The sequence below is a fragment of the Bufo gargarizans genome, chromosome 2, assembly GCF_014858855.1.
Source record: "Bufo gargarizans isolate SCDJY-AF-19 chromosome 2, ASM1485885v1, whole genome shotgun sequence".
In the NCBI taxonomy this organism is placed as follows: domain Eukaryota; kingdom Metazoa; phylum Chordata; class Amphibia; order Anura; family Bufonidae; genus Bufo; species Bufo gargarizans.
In genome coordinates, this window is record NC_058081.1 from 651,750,163 (window position 1) to 651,768,651 (window position 18,489).

Below are 18,489 nucleotides of genomic sequence, written 5' to 3' on the forward strand. Positions count from 1 at the left end.
ACCCCAATGAAGGAACGGCTCCCCCGATCTCAGCGCAGGGGAGCCATTCGGGCCCCAAGAGTGCTCCCGGGGAAAAGCCTTTCAGACGCCATGGTCACAACTCCACGTGTTATTTGAATCAGCAGAAACCCGACGCCATGTTTAAAGACCCAACTTCCTTCATACAAGTACAGCGGTGGTTTGGAAGGGTTTAATACCTATGGAGCACCCAAAGGGTTAAAAAGATTATAAGATCAGTTTTGAATAATTTGGGGGCTGCAGTTTCTAATATGTTGGTAATTTATAGAGACACAAGAAGCTTCGGAGCTGAATTGGTCCCTAAAAAGTTGGTTTTGGACATTTTCTTGAAAATTGCTGCTAAACTTATAAATCTTGTAATATCCTAAAAATGTAAATGATTCCAACATAAAGCGGACACGCGGTGAATGTTCTGCACTGACCGGTCATTGGAATTGCTAAAAATTACTAAAGATCCTATTTTTTTGAAAATTTTTGGTAGTTTTTAAAACATATTGAGCAACGTTTACCACGAAAATGAAGCACAGTGTGTCACAAAGAAACACTCTCAGAATTACACAGGTAAAAGCGTTACAACGTAATCGCCACATAAAGTGACGCGTCTGCTTCGGAAAATGAGGCTGCGTCAGGAAGGGGTCAATGCTATACAATGCATCGGATTCACGGAGTTCAGAAACTGCCACAGTAAAAATACGGAAGCCTGCCTGCCAGAGATCTCACGTTGTAATTCTTAGAGTGGCCACAAGGTGTCACTGCCACGTATAATATCTCTAGACCCTGTCCGACGTGTGACTGCTCCTCTGCTCCACTAGATGTCGCCATCATCCTGTGTCTTCCTTCATCACATGATCGTTTCCGATACCTCGCTCAGTCGCGGTGGCTGCCGTGTTCATAATTTAAACATTTTACTCCTCTTTTTTAAAGGGGTTTGTCCAAGAGCAGAGAATGGGCAAAAAAAAAAATACATATATAGATTAACCTCTTCAATGCTCGTCAGCTCCGCATGGTGCTGGTCTTTCTGATGACGCGTCACCTACCCTCACGATGCAGCCCATTACTCACCATGTGCTGAGATCACCGCTGAGGCCAGTGATTGGCTGCTGCGGTGATGTTGTCGATGACATCATTTATTAGTGGGGGGGGTTCCTAGATTTTTGGACAGTTCAGAGACCCCCCAGGTCATGGAAGGTCTTGCTAATATGACACTGCCCTTTCAGAGGATAGATTGTGATGGCGGCTCCGTATTTCGGTGCCTTATCTCTGATTATAACCCATTAACCTGTTAGTGACCACCCGTATGCTTTCATGGCTGTAAACCTGCACACGTGACTTTTTACGGAGGCGCAGTTTTCGCCCCGGAGCGGGTGTCCTGCTGTGCTGCGAGGGGCTGGTGTCCGGGTGTCTAGTGACAGTCGGGCGTCCGCTCTATTGGTCAGGATCAGAGAAACCTCAGATCCCGGGCGTTTAACCCCTTATATGCTGCTAGCTATAGAGACCACAGCAGCGGTCTCAGAGGGAGGGGGCTCCCAATGTCACCATCCCCCCCATTAATGTGACCGTGGGGTGCCGATGCCTTTACATGGCAGCTGGGGGGATATAGAAGGCCCCCAGCACAAAACATAGGTAGAACATCAAATGCTTACGCAGCACGCAGGGGAGGCATGGTGATTGAGAGGATGGGAGTGGTGGCAGTGGCCTCACATTGGCTAATCTCTCTCTCTAGTGCTCCTCCCAGGCCAAGTCTGCAGTCCACGGTGGGACGCCACTCTTCTTCTCCTCGGGGCACACCTTGGACTTTGGGGTCTCCTACCTGGTGGAGGCTGGGGTGCCCTTGATGTTGGGTGTATGGGTACAGTACAGAGAGTTAGCAGATGGCGGCGGCAAAGACAAGGCCACCTAGGTTACTCAGAAGTGTGGTGGGTGCCGGAAGCAAATAACCCTAACCACGTGCAGTAAAGTCCAAAGCCATAAGAGAGCGTTAGCTTTACTGGCTCAGTCCAAACATGGCCTTTATGGTCCTCAACCATCTATGGAAGCTCAATGCTTCCTTCTTCAGAGGTTGATCCTCAGCAGAGTTACTTTCCTGGTGTCTCTCTAGAGAAGAGGCGTCTTCCGGCCTCATGCCAAACAGGTCTTCACCCCAGCCTGACTTACTAGGAAACTCTCTACTATTTTGGCCAAAGGGGGAAGGTGGGGCCAACGCACCACCCTGCAACTGTTACCAAGTGTCACCGCCAGTTCTGTGAGAAGGTCGGGCAGACGTTCTTCTCTACCTCTTGAATGGCGTTCTTTGTTTTGGTTTCACTTTGCCATCTCCTTTCCTTCTGCCAGGTGTCACTTATTAAGACTAATCGTCTCCCTTTATATTCCCTCCCATACTGCCTCACTTTGCTGTTTATACTACTTCCTGGATGAAGTGTTCACTGCTGGAGGCTGCTGCTGCTGTTTGCTCAGATAAGTATTTTCCTTTATTGTGTTTCCTTGCTGAGTTGATTCTAGGTGACCCTGACTCCGTCCGTATTAAGTGCAGGGAGCCGGTGGTCGTGTCCCCTCACTATTATAGGGTTTTCAGGTGTCACACAGTATTAGGTACACGGGCATGCAATCATCTACCATTGAGACCCTTGCATGTGCATAGCAGTCAGGGAGAGCTCTTAGGGTTTTATAGGGCTCGTCTATATGCTCCTTAGTTTGGGATCAAGCCAGTCGGTCGTTTATTTATACGTTCCAGCTATCTGCAACACCATCCGTGACACCAAGGCAGCCAGTTAACTCTTTCCTGACCCATACATAGCCTTTCTGGGTTACAGAATGCACAGATCACAGTTATCATACCAGAAGACGTCCCAAAGTAGCCAACCTGAGTTACCAGTGATCCAACCAGGGACCAATAAGTGGTAAAAGTGAGAATTAAATAACGTTTCATTGCATAAAAAAATTATACGGTAAAAAAAAATAAAAATTAAAAAAAAATTAAAAAAATGAAGTTTTAAAATGGAAAAAACAACCCTCCCCCCACATACTTGTTATTGCTGCATCGGTAACGACCTAAACTACAGAATGGTGTCATTTATTCCACAAAGTGAATGATGTGGAAAAAACCCCCATGAAAAGCCAGTTTTTTTATTTATACCCCACAAAAATAAAAAATCTAAATCTAATGCCTCATGTACCAGAAAATGGTATTAATGGAGACTACAAGTCGTCCTCGTTCAGCTCCACAGAAAGAAACTAAAACCGCCGCGATGCAAAAACGTTTTCTGTAAATAAGTTTTTGTGGCGCAATAGCAGAAAACCTGAAATAAAAACCTCTCCGTTCAGTATTTTGACGGAATTCCAAAAGCAATCGTTGTTTATGTCGCGTAGTGAACGCCGCAACATTTAAAATGGAAGAGGTCAATGGTGGAAGTGCGGTTTTTTTCCCTTGCCCCCCGAGTTGTGTGTACCCCAAAACGACGCCATGAAAAACTGCAAAAAACAAGCCCTTTCCTGACTACACTGATGGAAAATAAAGAAAAATCTGGGTCTTGGAACGTGACAAAGAATATGGCGTCGTCATTAAAGTGCTCGCGCTTGGATGGGGAAAAGCGTCAGCCTCTCTGGTGGCCGGGACCGCGGGAGCGCACAGAGGACGCTGCTTCTTGCTATAGTGTGCGAGCACGACCACCGCTGATGGATTGCAGGGTGGTCGTAACCATGGAAACGAGTAGTGTACTGAAAGGCAACATGGAGAATCACCACACATTAGTAAGGGCCTGGCATTAACTGCGTCTGCATGATAAATGCCGTTTGCGGAAGTGACACGACCCCCTTTAAGGGCACATTCACACAAATGCAGTCGACTTGGGTTTTTTTCGGATGATTTTTGGTGCAGTTTTTACCCGTTTCTCCACAGCGCGGTGTAATCTGCGGTAATCTACGGGCATTCACGTAAGACCCGCCGATTCCGCCACGGATTCGCCGCAATGTGCTCCTGCAGATTTCACACCGTATGGACGGACGACCCCTCGCTTCTGCCGATTCTGGGATGTGATTTCGGTGCAGAATTAAAAAAAACAAGAAATTTACAAAAAAAAATTGCATCCAAAATACAAATAAAGTATTTCTGAGGCAGAAATATGACAAAAACGTAAAACGACTGAACGTCAGCGTCCCAGTGCCGGATGTACGCGGTGCGGATGATGTCACGCCCGCGGTGAGGTCACTGTACCCGCGCTGTAGATCAGTTTTTGAAGCGTATGAACTTTCTGCGCTGAAATCTGCAGCGTTTCTGCCAGTGTGAACGTGTCCTATATTATAAGCGTTTTCTCTCATCTTTTTACAGGAAAACTGCCATGAAACAATTCCATTGATAACGTTCAGCTGATGACATCACTACTGCCAACCACAGCTGAAGAACCACAAGTCCCAGCAAACAAATTATCCACGTGACCCTTACAGGAAGCAGCCGGAAGCGTTCCAAGCAACGTCGAGGCCTGACACGCGCCGGCCGCGCCCCTCCCCAGTTACGTCACGTTGTCCAATCGGATGCCTTCCTTGCTCATGGAGGCGTGTCTTTACGCCGCTCCCCTTCTTCAGCGCCTGGGAGACCCCGTTTGTCCCTTTTGCCTTCTCGGCTCTGTACGGAGAAGGTGAGTGAGGCCTAGAGCGGCCCATGAGGCGCCGGAGCCGCGGGGTTTCCTGGTTCTGTGGCCGGGATGTGGAGCGGGTGACGCGGCGGCCCTTCTGTGGAGGCGGAGGAGCGCTCGCAGACTTCTTGTCCGGGGCACGTTGGCGGCTCTGGGGCCCTGGGCTGCGGCGTCTCCTGTCCCGTGGATTACCGCGGCGTGGACTGGTCGGGGGCTTAACGTTCCTCCCTCCGGATATGGAGGCCGCTGTCTGTGCGCTGTACCCGGGCACATGTTCCCCGCATGGAGCCTGTATCCGGGGCCCCATAGGCTGAGCACATGCTGGGGCCCCGACTGCTCTCATTCCATAGGCATGGCCCCCGAGTACACCCTGTCAGTGGGGACCCAGGCCCCTGAGTGGCCCCTCTTCTATGGACCTGGGCCCCTGAGTACCCCGCTACTATGGACCTGGGCCCCTGAGTACACCCTGTCAGTGGAGACCCAGGCCCCTGAGTACCCCCCTTCTATGGACCTGGGCCCCTGAGTACACCCTGTCAGTGGGTACCCAGGCCCCTGAGTGCCCCCTTCTATGGACCTGGGCCCCTGAGTACACCCCGTCAGTGGGGACCTAACCCTTCCATGATCCCGGGCCCCTGAATGCACCCCTTATATGGAACCCGGGCCCTCAGTGCTACCCCTCCATGGACCTGGGCCCCTGTGGGCCCCTGAATACATCCTTTAAGCGGAGCTGGGCTTTCAAATGCTCCCCTTCTACTGACACCAGCCCCAGAATGAACCCCCTTTATGGATCTTGGCTACTTAAAGGGGTTTTCCCTTCTCGCTAGGATATGCCCCCATTGTCTGATAGGTGCGGGTCCCACCGCTGGGGCCCGCACCTATGAGATTGGACCTGGGAAATGAGCGTGTGCAGCTGCCCTCCGTAAATTTCTATAGGGCTGCCGAAAAAAGCCCAGTGCTTGCTTGGCAATTGCCGCCTGCCCCCTAGAAATGAATGGGTGCAGGGGCCACGAGTGCGCTCCCAATAACTTCTACGGGAGGAGCACTTGGTGGTGGACGGACCCTGGGAAATCCGGGGTCCTCCAGCCACATCGCTCCCTTCTCCGTTCTTGTTGTAGGTGCGGGTCCCAGCGGTGGGACTAGCGATCTGCCCCCATTGTCTGGGAATACCCCTTTAATGCTCCCAACTGCTGACTCAACCCCCCTGAGTTCCCTTCTGCACGTTGCTGCTTGGTCTAGGCACCCTATATATCCAGCAGGGGCCCCGGTGTCTGTGCTGGGGTTAATTGAGGGTTAATGTTCCCTCTAACCCCCCCCCCCCCCTCCAACTGGTGCAGGACTACAACTCCTAGCATGCCCTGACAAACTGCAGGCTGACGGCACAAATGCTGGTTGTTGTAGTTCTGCACTAGCCGGGGGTGCAGGCTGCTGTAATGTAGTAGTGGATTCCAGCTCTGAAGCTAAAAATGACTGGCAGAGCATGCTGGGTGTTGTAGTTTTGCACCTGTTGCGGGTGGGTGGGGGGGGTGCAGGCTGTTGTATTAGCAGCGGCTGTATAATTAAAATTACTAGTGGGGCATGCTGGGAGTTGTAGTTACACATTGAGCGGAGCAGTATGTGAGAACATTTTCAGTAATTTTTGGATCTTTCTCCATCGCAGATGCCTGGAGTCACCGTAAAAGACGTGAACCAGCAGGAGTTCGTCAGAGCCCTGGCTGCTTTCCTCAAGAAGTGAGTAGTAGTAGAAATGATGGTGGTAGTAGTAGCCTAGCTTTTGCGGTGTCGGTGTTTTCCTTGTACTGATCTTGTATTTGTGGTTCTAGATCTGGTAAACTCAAGGTTCCAGAATGGGTGGACACCGTGAAACTCGCCAAACACAAGGAACTGGCGCCATACGATGAGAACTGGTTCTACACCCGCGCAGGTAGGAGCCTCCCCCAAGTCTGTGCTGTGAACCGTCGTAGGCGGGGGTGACGTCCGGTGAGCCCCTCTAACAGCTTACAGGGTGTCATGGGGGTGAAACTAGGTGCAAGGGACGGCAGTTGTCATGGTGATTATTTTTACGTCTTTCACTGGGCGGCGTAAATGGCGCTTTTGTTTTCTGGGCGTTTCTAGATGCAGTGAGAACAATTCTTCTGATAGGGAACTGCAGACCCTGCCGCATCCTTATGACCCCGGCCGCCATGACAGACTATCTCTACCCTGCTATTTTGCAGTTGCTCCTGCTTTCGCCAGCAGGCTACCCACTGTCGGGGTTGGGCAGCATGGCCTGGTGGTGATGGGGGCACTGTCAGGTGGGCAGGATGGCCCCTAGGCCTGGTGGTGATGGGGGCACTGTCGGGTGGGCAGGATGGCCCCTAGGCCTGGTGGTGATGGGGGCACTGTCGGGTGGGCAGGATGGCCCCTAGGCCTGGTGGTGATGGGGGCACTGTCGGGTGGGCAGGATGGCCCCTAGGCCTGGTGGTGATGGGGCACTGTCGGGTGGGCAGGATGGCCCCTAGGCCTGGTGGTGATGGGGGCACTGTCGGGTGGGCAGGATGGCCCCTAGGCCTGGTGGTGATGGGGGCACTGTAGGGTGGGCAGGATGGCCCCTAGGCCTGGTGGTGATGGGGGCACTGTCGGGTGGGCAGGATGGCCCCTAGGCCTGGTGGTGATGGGGGCACTGTCGGGTGGGCAGGATGGCCCCTAGGCCTGGTGGTGATGGGGGCACTGTCGGGTGGGCAGGATGGCCCCTAGGCCTGGTGGTGATGGGGGCACTGTCGGGTAGGCAGGATGGCCCCTGGGCCTGGTGGTGATGGGGGCACTGTCGGGTAGGCAGGATGGCCCCTAGGCCTGGTGGTGATGGGGGCACTGTCGGGTGGGCCGGATGGCCCCTAGGCCTGGTGGTGATGGGGGCACTGTCGGGTGGGCAGGATGGCCCCTAGGCCTGGTGGTGATGGGGGCACTGTCGGGTAGGCAGGATGGCCCCTGGGCCTGGTGGTGATGGGGGCACTGTCGGGTGGGCAGGATGGCCCCTGGGCCTGGTGGTGATGGGGGCACTGTCGGGTGGGCAGGATGGCCCCTGGGCCTGGTGGTGATGGGGGCACTGTCGGGTGGGCAGGATGGCCCCTGGGCCTGGTGGTGATGGGGGCACTGTCGGGTGGGCAGGATGGCCCCTGGGCCTGGTGGTGATGGGGGCACTGTCGGGTGGGCAGGATGGCCCCTGGGCCTGGTGGTGATGGGGGCACTGTCGGGTGGGCAGGATGGTCCCTGGGCCTGGTGGTGATGGGGGCACTGTCGGGTGGGCAGGATGGTCCCTGGGCCTGGTGGTGATGGGGGCACTGTCGGGTGGGCAGGATGGCCCCTGGGCCTGGTGGTGATGGGGGCACTGTCTGGTGGGCAGGATGGCCCCTGGGCCTGGTGGTGATGGGGGCACTGTCGGGTGGGCAGGATGGCCCCTGGGCCTGGTGGTGATGGGGGCACTGTCGGGTGGGCAGGATGGCCCCTGGGCCTGGTGGTGATGGGGGCACTGTCGGGTGGGCAGGATGGCCCCTGGGCCTGGTGGTGATGGGGGCACTGTCGGGTGGGCAGGATGGCCCCTGGGCCTGGTGGTGATGGGGGCACTGTCGGGTGGGCAGGATGGCCCCTGGGCCTGGTGGTGATGGGGGCACTGTCGGGTGGGCAGGATGGCCCCTGGGCCTGGTGGTGATGGGGGCACTGTCGGGTGGGCAGGATGGCCCCTGGGCCTGGTGGTGATGGGGGCACTGTCGGGTGGGCAGGATGGCCCCTGGGCCTGGTGGTGATGGGGGCACTGTCGGGTGGGCAGGATGGCCCCTAGGCCTGGTAGTAGATGCTGCTGTGACCACTGAGGGGGGGCGACTTGTGAGACACAGCCACTAAAATGGGGATCTCCCCACATTCAGCCCTGTTTATATGGGGGCATTGGATCCTGCCGACAGCCCGGGTCTCAGCTTCTGCAGCTTTGTAGCTCTTCGCCTCATTTCTGACATCCATGTGCTCTAACACGGGGCAGCAACCTCCGGCACTCCATCTGTGGAGAGACTACAACTCCCAGCATGCACCATTCACTTCTATGGGAGTTCTGAGAACAGCCACATTAGTGCTGGGAGTGGTAGTTTCACCACAGCTGGGCTGCCGGGGGGTGGTGATTAGGGATGAGCGAATAGTCTTCGGATGAAACATCCGAAGTCGATTCACATAAAACCTTGTTCTAACACTACAGTATTAGAATGTATTGGCTCTGATGAGCCGAAGTTATTACTTTGCAAAGTCTCTCGGGACTGGGCTCATCGCAGCCAATACATTCTAACACTATAGGGAGCGCTCGCTCCGTACAGTCCTAGAACAAAGTTTTATGCCATACGCTCATCCCTAGTGGTGGTCTCTGATCGGGTCATATAGAGAAGGGGTGTCTAAATGAAACAACCCTTTAAAGTGGTTTTCCAGTTTTCTCGTATTGGCGGGGGTCCGACTCCCAGCACCCAAACAGTGAAGAGCGTGCAGCGTAGGCGCTGCCTGTAGATCTATCAATGAGAAGGCAAAACTCTTTTTAAAGGGGTCCTTTACTTTTTCTTACTGATGATCTGTCCTCAGTATAGGTCATCAGCATCTGATCAGTGGGGGTCTTACAACCAGGACCCCGCCGATCTGTTTGAGAAGGCAGTAGCGCCGTGGCCTTCTTGCGGCTTCCCGTGGCCCAGTGACTTGAATGAACTGAGCTGCGCGTAGGCTACGTGACAGTTGTGATGTCACCGTCCTGCGATAAGGCCGCGGCCCTATAGCCTTCTCAAAAAGCTGATCGGCGGGGGTTCTGGGTGTTGGACCTGCACCGGTCAGATGCCGATGAGCTGTCCGGGAGACTGATCACCTGGAAGAAAGAACCCCTTTAAGACAGCCTCTGTGACAGAAGAGGGCCCTGCCCACGAGGCTTACAATCTACATGGTATGGGAGAAGGACACCGTAGGTGCGGGTGAAGCTGGTCATGGCGGTATAGAGGCAGCAGGGTCGCTGGTCGGAGGCTTGTCTGAAGAGGTGGGTTTCAGGCTTCTTTTAAAGGTTTACGCTGTAGGTGAGTCTGATGGGGTAGACCAGGGGCGCACAACCTATTTTGGTCGGAGGGCAGCATTGTCACATCGCTCTATTTCAAGGGGCCTCAAGAAAAAAGTTGCTTTATGTTCGTTTGCATCGGCCTATTACACAGGCCAATATGAAGTGACCGGGGAGGAATGATCGCTATGACAGTCATTCCTCCATTTAGTTACATTATCAGTGCCCCAAGTGCCCAGGGGGCGGCGTTCACCTCGTTGGTGCCCAGGCTGTTCTGCCTCTTTTCGTCATATCCCAGCCTCCTCCTCTGCCCGCCCCGCTCTTCCTTTGCGTCCTCCTTTACTACAGCGAGATCCCGTGCCTGCGCTATCCATAGCTTTGCCGGGGCATGTGCACTGCGATGCCCACTGTGGGCACGGCATCGCAGTAGCTACTGCGCATGCGCCGGCCAACGGCGGAGGCGGACCAGAGACACCCACAATGGGCATCGCATTTTTATCACTTATTTTTTTTATATAACTTTTTCTGCATCATTTGTCCCCAAGAGGTCAGACCTTTTTTTTTGCACTATTTCCACTGTAACGGGAGCGTGCAGCGGAGCCCCAGTTACGGGGGAAACCAGCCTGCCAGGGAGGCTTTGTACAAGGCAGAGCGGATCAGGGTCCTCCTGCAGCTCTGTGCTCCTGCCCCCAACCCCGGTCCCCCCTGCACAGCGCGCCGCTCACCTGTAGATGGGGGATGCACAAGAGAAATCCTGGAGGCGGTCGTAGGAAGAGGAGGGAAGGAGGTTCTGAGAGGATCGGAGATCACGTGTGGGGTGTATCGGGAAAGTATCAGATGTCGTGAGGGGACAGGTTATGGACGCTGGGCAATGGAGAGCCAGTGAAGGGATTGGCAGAGGAGTAACAGGGTGAGAGGTGGAGGATAGATTGGAGGGGTGCGAGAGTGCTAGATGGGAGCCCACAGAGGAGGGAGATGATGAGGGCATCTACAAGCATTTTTGTATATAGATGCAGTTAATACAAGGCACTTACTAATGTATGGTGAATCTCCATGTTGCCTCCTTTGGCTGGGCTCCTTTTTCCATCACATTATATGCTGTTCGTTTCTATGGTTACGACCATCCTGCAATCCATCAGTGGTGGCCGGAACCATGGGAGAGTGCACATAGGCTGCCACTTTTTCCTATAGTGCGCAAGCACGACCATCGCTGATGGATTGCAGGATGGTCTGTAATGGGGCTGCACGATATGGGAATTTTGTGCGATTGCGATTAGGGCCCTAAAAATTGCGATAACTGTATGCGATGCGATATTTTAAGGGAATTGTGCTAGAGGTCTATTTGCTTGGATTTTCAAGGCAGAAGCACAGAGAAATTACTGATAATGCTGAAATGTAGTTATGCTCAACTCAAGAACTGAAATGCAGTGTTTTTTAAAATAAAACATCTTTTACTAAATTAAATAACACATTTGCATTACTGCAAAAGCACAAAATACAAAACTTGGCATTTTCTTAATAGTAATAATAAATAGAACGGAGAAATAGAATAGAATAAAAGAACATTTGTTCATTAAAATAACGACTTACCTCCAGCCCCCCCCCCGCACTGTAACTGATGCATCGCCGGCCGCGCTGTGCAGCATAGCGGCCGGCGATACATCCAATTCAACCATGTAAAAAGTCAACCATCGCTTTATAAGGCGCACGGCCATTTTCCCCCCACTTTTGGGGGGGAAAAAGTTTGTCTTATAAAGCGAAAAATATGGTAATATAATTGCATCATTTTTGGGTCGGCCAACTGGCAATTGCGATTAATTGCGATTGCTTTGGCGATATATTGTGCAGGCCTAGTCTGTAACCATGGAAACGAGCAGTGTATAATGTGATGGAAAAATGAATCCAGCCAGCAAAGGAAGCAACATGGACAATAATACATCAGTCAGTGCCTTGTATTAAAGGGGTTATCAGAGGGTTGAAATGGCCCCCATACAACCAGGCCCCTCACAGGGATTCTACTTGCCTGTGTCCCTGCGGATGAAAACCACCGGGGGGGGGGGGGGGGGCGCCAGGTAAGTAGAATCACTGTGAGAGGCCTGGGCTTATTGGGGCGGGGGGGGGGGCCTTTCCATCCTTGGATAACCACTTTAACTTTCCCTACATGACAAATGGCACTTACTGAAGTGAGAGGACCCCTTTAACCTCGAGCTCTGTTCACATCTGTCTGGGTTTCTGTTATGAGGACACATTGCTGGATCCGTCACATAATGGACGCCATCTGTGCCCGGCAGCCCGTTATCTTTCTTTTTTTGAGGCAGGCAGGGGGAGCGATGTCTGGTTCTGCCGAGGTGTCCCTGCATATATTGCTGGACCAGCAGTCTGTGACAATGGGGCTACATGGTGACACTGGTCGCACTCGGGATCACCGCTGATCCCATCGGAAGTAAAGGGATCCCTTCTGCTCTGCCATCCTTGCCTCCACCAGTGCAGCCCTGACAGCTTAGGGTGGCCGTACACGTTACATTAATGTTGGCCGCACCCACCAGTTCTGGTCGACATTTATTGTGTGGGCGAATGTTGGAGGGGAAAGGATTGGGCAGGTTGGATTTCTACGTGTCCAATCGCTTCACTAATGCGCCACGTATGTGGCAGCGGTATATTACCTGGTACACAAGGCACCGTTGCTGTTCTTGCTTTTGGTAAAATTAGTTATTCCCGTGTTGGACTTTGGGGGCGTATCGCTAGGATATGCCCCAATGTCTGATGGGTGCGGGCCCCACCTCTGGGACTTGCACCTATACTTACAATGGAGCCTGCAAACCGCTGGAGGACGCAGCCACCCTCCAGGAGCGCCAAAAATAGCCAGGTAGCGAAATGGAGGCTCCACTCACTTCAGGAATAAATGGAGTGGTCCACGTATGGACGCACGCCTTCCTATAGAAGCTGCTGGTGCTTGTCTGCTGTGAGGCGGCTGCGCCGTGGACATGTGGGGGATGGGCCGGGGTCTGGTATTGTACATTGCTCTTCTGTGAAGTAACGGGGTCCTCTGATCTTGGGGAGCCAGTCTATTTTTCTTCTGCCTCTTACACGATTCTGCATCTTCCAGCTTCCACAGTCCGTCACTTGTACCTCCGCGGTGGTGCCGGTGTAGGCTCCATGACAAAGATCTACGGTGGACGTCAGCGCAATGGTGTCAAGCCAAGTCACTTCAGCAATGGATCAAAGTGCGTAGCCCGGAGGGTACTGCAGGCACTGGAGGGCCTGAAAATGTTGGAGAAAGACCCCAATGGGTAAGTGGATCCAACATAATCGGCAAGGCCAACCCGTGGGCTGTGCACTGCCCCCCATGGCTCATACCAGGTAGAACACCAGCAGTGTTGGCAGGAATGTTCCCAGAATGATGGGTGTGGTAATGGGCGTCCGGCTGGCGGAGACCCACGTCATCCAAGTGACCGCACCTTGATCGGTGGAGACGTGTGGTCACCTGCTTTGTTCTGAACCTGTCCATACTACACAAGGTGGCGGCTGCTTAGACCGTGTAGGAATAATTGTGCAGCCCCTAAAGTACCCAGCCGGTTCTAACGACTGCTCTTCAGCGTTTTCACCTCGTCTGCCAAGAGCCATTACTTCTCTTTTCTCTCTCGATGGCTGTTTTGCCTGGTGAGGTGTCATGGAAGCAGGCTGGGACTGAGTGCCCCTACTAGGGCCCTGCGGTGGCTATAGACCCTGTTATCTGGGGGGTTGTGTATGGAGCAGGCACCTGTCCACCACTGACTTGATGCATCTTTTGGTACCAGTGTTAATGGCTTCTCTTCTGAGGATTTGATGGGATTAGATTTGATCAGCGATGACAATCCAGGGTGTGATAATTAACCCTATACTGACCTTGTTTTACAGCGGTCGCAGACTGACTCCCCAGGGACAGAGGGATCTGGACAGAATTGCTGGACAGGTGAGTACGCCATCACTCCTCATTCCTTGTCCTGACCGGTCACATGGTGGCATAGTCCCAGTATGTAGAGCCGAGGACCAGGTGGTGTCCTGCCCAGGGAGATCACAGACTGGAACTGGTGAATTACGTGGTTCGTGCGCTGCAGAGAAATACGGCCATGTGTATTATACTGGGGGGGGTCCCTGTTCTAGTGGACTGTGGGGGTCTCGCTCTCCACGTTTATTATCAGTACTGTACCGGATATGAGATGCGGTGCTGAGCACGTAGCCTGTGGCGGTCCGTCTGACCGCAGGCTGGTGTCTCCTCCGGACAAAGCGGTGTATGATTCACATCTGCATGGTGTGTGCTGGTCATTACCGAATCATTATAATAACGGCTGTTAATGGTATGACCTGTCACATGACCCCACAGCTGGGATCTGTCAGTTTACCGGACAATATGAAGCAGCATTGGGGGGTGGGGGGCATTGGGGGGTGTGGGGGGCTGCGGGTGCGTTGGGGGGCTGCAGGTGCATTGGAGGTGTGGGGGGCTGCAGGGGCATTGGAGAACCTGTAGGAAGCAGTTTACTTTTTGGCCACCATTTCCATGTCACCTCCACGCCCCAGCCACACTCCCTGTAACATGGATGTCTGATAACCGCGACTGATCCCCGCATCTTCTTTTCCTCCCTCGCAGGTCGCAGCCGCCAACAAGAAACATTAAGTCGATTTGTTAAAATAAAACTTTCTGCTCCAAAACTGACGACTTTGTGAATTTTTTGTTAATAAAAATAAATTTAGAGTGATCTCTTCACCTGGGAAATCGCTTGATCCGTCAGCAGGTGACGTGGTGGAGTCCGTCCAGTGGTGGGCTCTTCACTCCCCCAAAGAAGTGACTGCCTGCAGCTGCTGCAGCGCTCTTTACTGTCAGTGTCTGTGGGGTACGAGTGGTCGGGGGATCTGGTTTATTAGATGATTATATATAAACTGCGCTCCTGTTGCTGCGGAGATCTGCTCCCAGGACTGGAGTGTGATGTAGATGTAGCAGAGCTGGTCGCTGAGCTTGTATGGCTGACCTCTGTCAGAGGAGCGCTCCTCTGCCCCGGGTTTATACAGAGGGGGTTCATGTGGTTAATAATTATCACTGAGCAAGAAGAGCCTACTGTTTACTGCTTAAATTAAGAATAAAATGGTCGCACAAAACATTAAAGGGAACCGTTCACCGGGATTTGATGTACAGAGCTGAGGACATGGGCGCTAGCACATCCACAATACCCAGTCCCCATAGCTCTGTGTGCTTTTGTGTAAAAAAAGGATTCTATACATATGCAAATTACCCTGAGATGAGTCCAGCGTGAAGGAGCGCAGACAGCCAGAGCGCTGTAATCTCGCAATGTCCGAGCTACCGCATGCGCTGTTCCTTCCCTGAGGCTGATGCCAGCATAGGGAAGGAACACTATGAGGACACTGCGCATGCGCTAGCTTGCGCATCGTGCGATTACGGTGCTCTGTCTGACGTCAGGGGAGCAAGGAGGAGATTCTGAGGATGTGGGGCGGTGCTGTGCTCCTTCATGCTGGACTCATCTCGGTAATTTGCATATGGATCAAATTGTTTTTTTCCCACAATAAAAGCACACAGAGCTATGGGGACTGGGTATTGCGGATGTGCTAGCGGCGATCTAGCAGCCCATGTCCTCAGCTCTATACACAACATCCCGGTGACAGGTTCCCTTTAAATATGTCTGATGTTTGCTGCATTAGATGAGAGGAACGTGTTATATAGAAGGCGCAGCCGTGGCGGTGTTCAGCAGAGAACGGCGCACTCATCAGGTGTTTTATCAGCATCTTCTTGAAGACTCTTCATTAAAGATGAAGCAGAGTAATCGCCCCACATATCGGTGTCTTACCCTGCGATAAACGTCCCGTCCTGGCAGACAAGGATGTCCAGATGGTGGCCCGACGTGGCTGCAGTAGGTTGGTCAGAGGACTCGTCTGTGCTGAGCACCGGCTCTCCAGGAGGTCCTTGTATGTAGTGATGTCCGCCTGTAGCAGACGTTATCACCATTATCGACACTTAATGTTTTGTGCGACCATTTTATTTTTTTTATTTAAATGAAGTTACTTTTTAAACAGTTGGCTCTTCTTGCTCTGTTATTACTATTGCTTTATTAGATTCTCATGCTGCGGTTTCATGTAGATTTAAAGAGGACCTGCCACCAAAAAACGCAACGCAATCTGAAAGCAGCGTGTTACAGAAGTAGCCCCCACAGTAGGGTTCCCAAGGCTGCTCTTAGTCCAAGTGTCCGAGACCTAATCATACCGCCATAGTGCCTATAGTAGTAGTCCTTTCACCTGAGGTCCCTGCAATACTAGAGCCCACCATAATGCCTCCATAAGTATTCTTGCCAGCCTATAGCATACCCAGTAATGATTCCCATAGTATGCCCCAGTAGTACTAGAGTCTCCATAATGTAAAAGAAATGCCACATTGTACCGTTGCTTGTAGTGCTAGCATCGTGGCCTAACAGCTGTCCAAGGCTCCATGCCACTGTCTGGTGGTTAACGAATGATGTCATCACACCGCCTGAAGGGCTTTGTCTAGTGCCTGTGGCCTATTAGTGAGCCCCACTGCAGCATTCAACAGCATAGACAGCGGTACAGTTGAATAGCAAGAGACTGACAACCAGCAGGGAGACATTACTGGATGCTGGGGCTGAACCGCACATCCTTTAGGTTACATTTACCGCAGGTTGAGGACCGCTGCGCTATTCACATTGATGGGTGCAGTGCTAAGGTGACGACACAAACCGCTGACCCCAGAGCATCACACCGCCGGCTCGTCGTCTGCCCGCAGTGCACCGAGACTATGGAACCCTGCATCCGGCAAATTCATTCTATGCCGATCAGATCGAGCAGGAGGTATTACTCCGGCCGTGTGATGAGCCACATCTCAGGGCGTGGACTCTGCGTAAGCGGCAGAAGGTGTATAATGGAGGCCACGCCGTGGAGGAGATCGCAGGCAAAGCCTGGAGGACCCAGCACGAAATATAACTATTGGTTAAAAAAAAAAATGCTTTTTGGGTTCTCGGATCCTTCAGATGAAAACATAAACCTGGGGTCGGAGGAATGAAGATGTTCCCAGAACCATTGTCTGTGGGAAGAGCTCGACGGGATGGGGAACGGAAGATGTTTTTTTTGAAAATAATTGATGCTTAGTAGGAAATTCATCTGAATGGTTCAATGCTAAATATGTGTTGGCGGGAGAAGGAACAGCGAGGACGCGCCCCCTGGTTGCTATGACAGCAGCTGTATGTATCTGTAGAAAGTGCTACATTGTAACTAAAAGGCTGAACAGGCGAAGGCTGAGATCTGCAGAGCGGGCGCCACCGCCTGCGAGAAATTATATGTGAGGAAGGAGTTAATTAGAGGAAACTAATATTCATAAAGACAAGCAGCGATGGGGGCTAAAGTAATGCTCGCCGAGGTAATGTGTGTAGGGCAGTACCAGGGAGGGAAACGAGTGCACCTGGTGCCATCTCTTCCCCAGGTAAGTGACACACACACCGGTCCGTCCACACGGTTCCTCAGACCAGTCTTCTTCCCATAGTGCAGCTGGTGCCATCTCTTCTCCAGGTAAGTGACACACACGCACCGGTCCGTCCACATGGTTCCTCAGACCAGGCCGTCTTCTTCCCATAGTGCACCTGGTGCCATCTCTACTCCAGGTAAGTGACACACACGCACCGGTCCGTCCACACTGTTCCTCAGACCAGGCCGTCTTCTTCCCATAGTGCACCTGGTGCAATATCCTCCCCAGGTAAGTGACGCACACACACCGGTCCGTCCACACGGTTCCTCAGACCAGGCCGTCTTCTTCCCATAATGCACCTGGTGCAATATCCTCCCCAGGTAAGTGACGTGCACACACCTGGCCGTCCACATGGTGTAACCTGGTTCCTCAGACCAGCTCCGTCTTCTTCCTGTAGGGTACCTGGTGCCATCTCTTTCCCAGGTAAGTGACGCACACACACGGCCGTCCACATGATATAACATGGTTCCTCAGACCAGGCCGTCTTCTTCCCATAATGCACCTGGTGCAATATCCTCCCCAGGTAAGTGACGTGCACACACCTGGCCGTCCACATGGTGTAACCTGGTTCCTCAGACCAGCTCCGTCTTCCATTGCTCCATCACCCTACACTGTTGGTCACGAGTCTGGGTGTTTTCGGCGGTGGACAGGGGTCACCTAGGACTCAGCTGCAGCTACACAACCCACACCGCAAGCTGCGATGTCCTGTGTGTCCTGACACCTTTCTCTCACCACCACCAGTGATGTTGTCAGCAGATTGCTCTGTGGGAGCGGACGGGCTCGCCTTCACCCCCCACCTATCATTGAGCCTTTGCCACCCATGAGCCTCTTACCTCCCTTTGACCACTTTTGGTTGGTACTGACCTCTACATACCGGGGACACCCCACGAGACCGTCCGTTCTGGAGACGCTCTCATCTACGTATTACGATTTGGCCGCTGTCATTCGTCACTCTTTTGCTTGCGCGGTTTCGCCATGTTTTTTTGCCGATCTCGTACACAATCCCCTCTTATTCTCCCCGCAGGCTTTCTGCCGCTGATGCTCTCGCCTCCTCCGGGCGACGCGTTTCAGATCTGCCGCGCACAATGTCCTTGATTAAAATTACCGTCTATATAACTTTTGTCGCCTTTATTGGCACGTTTCAGAAATGCAGGTGCGGGTAATTACCGTATAGGCAGGAATAAAACGCACGCTATAGAACCTGTCCCGGAGCGTCTCGCTGCACCTGCGGAGTTACTCCCCCGTATTAAAGGAAGTGTCTTTAGAAAGAGCCGCTTCCA

General features: G+C 52.8%; 1 protein-coding gene across 1 annotated transcript; it reads left to right on the forward strand.

The window, feature by feature from the left end:
* The first annotated feature begins 4,561 nt into the window (after nucleotides 1-4,561).
* RPS19 (ribosomal protein S19) lies at nucleotides 4,562-14,383 on the forward strand. The gene is made up of 6 exons (XM_044282224.1): nucleotides 4,562-4,649; nucleotides 6,304-6,374; nucleotides 6,467-6,567; nucleotides 12,797-12,980; nucleotides 13,588-13,642; nucleotides 14,318-14,383. The coding sequence occupies exons 2-6, from the start codon at nucleotides 6,304-6,306 to the stop codon at nucleotides 14,342-14,344; spliced, it is 438 nt and encodes a 145-aa protein (XP_044138159.1). The 5' UTR covers nucleotides 4,562-4,649; the 3' UTR covers nucleotides 14,345-14,383.
* The last annotated feature ends 4,106 nt before the right edge of the window (nucleotides 14,384-18,489 follow it).

What these genes read in the sequence shown, in the direction of transcription:
- RPS19 (XM_044282224.1), top strand. Translation starts at nt 6,304, where the DNA reads ATGCCTGGAGTCACCGTAAAAGACGTGAACCAGCAGGAGTTCGTCAGA. An exon ending in CTGGTTCTACACCCGCGCAG is followed by an intron (nt 6,568 to 12,796) that starts GTAGGAGCCTCC and finishes TGCATCTTCCAG; the next exon opens with CTTCCACAGTCCGTCACTTG. An exon ending in TTGGAGAAAGACCCCAATGG is followed by an intron (nt 12,981 to 13,587) that starts GTAAGTGGATCC and finishes CTTGTTTTACAG; the next exon opens with CGGTCGCAGACTGACTCCCC.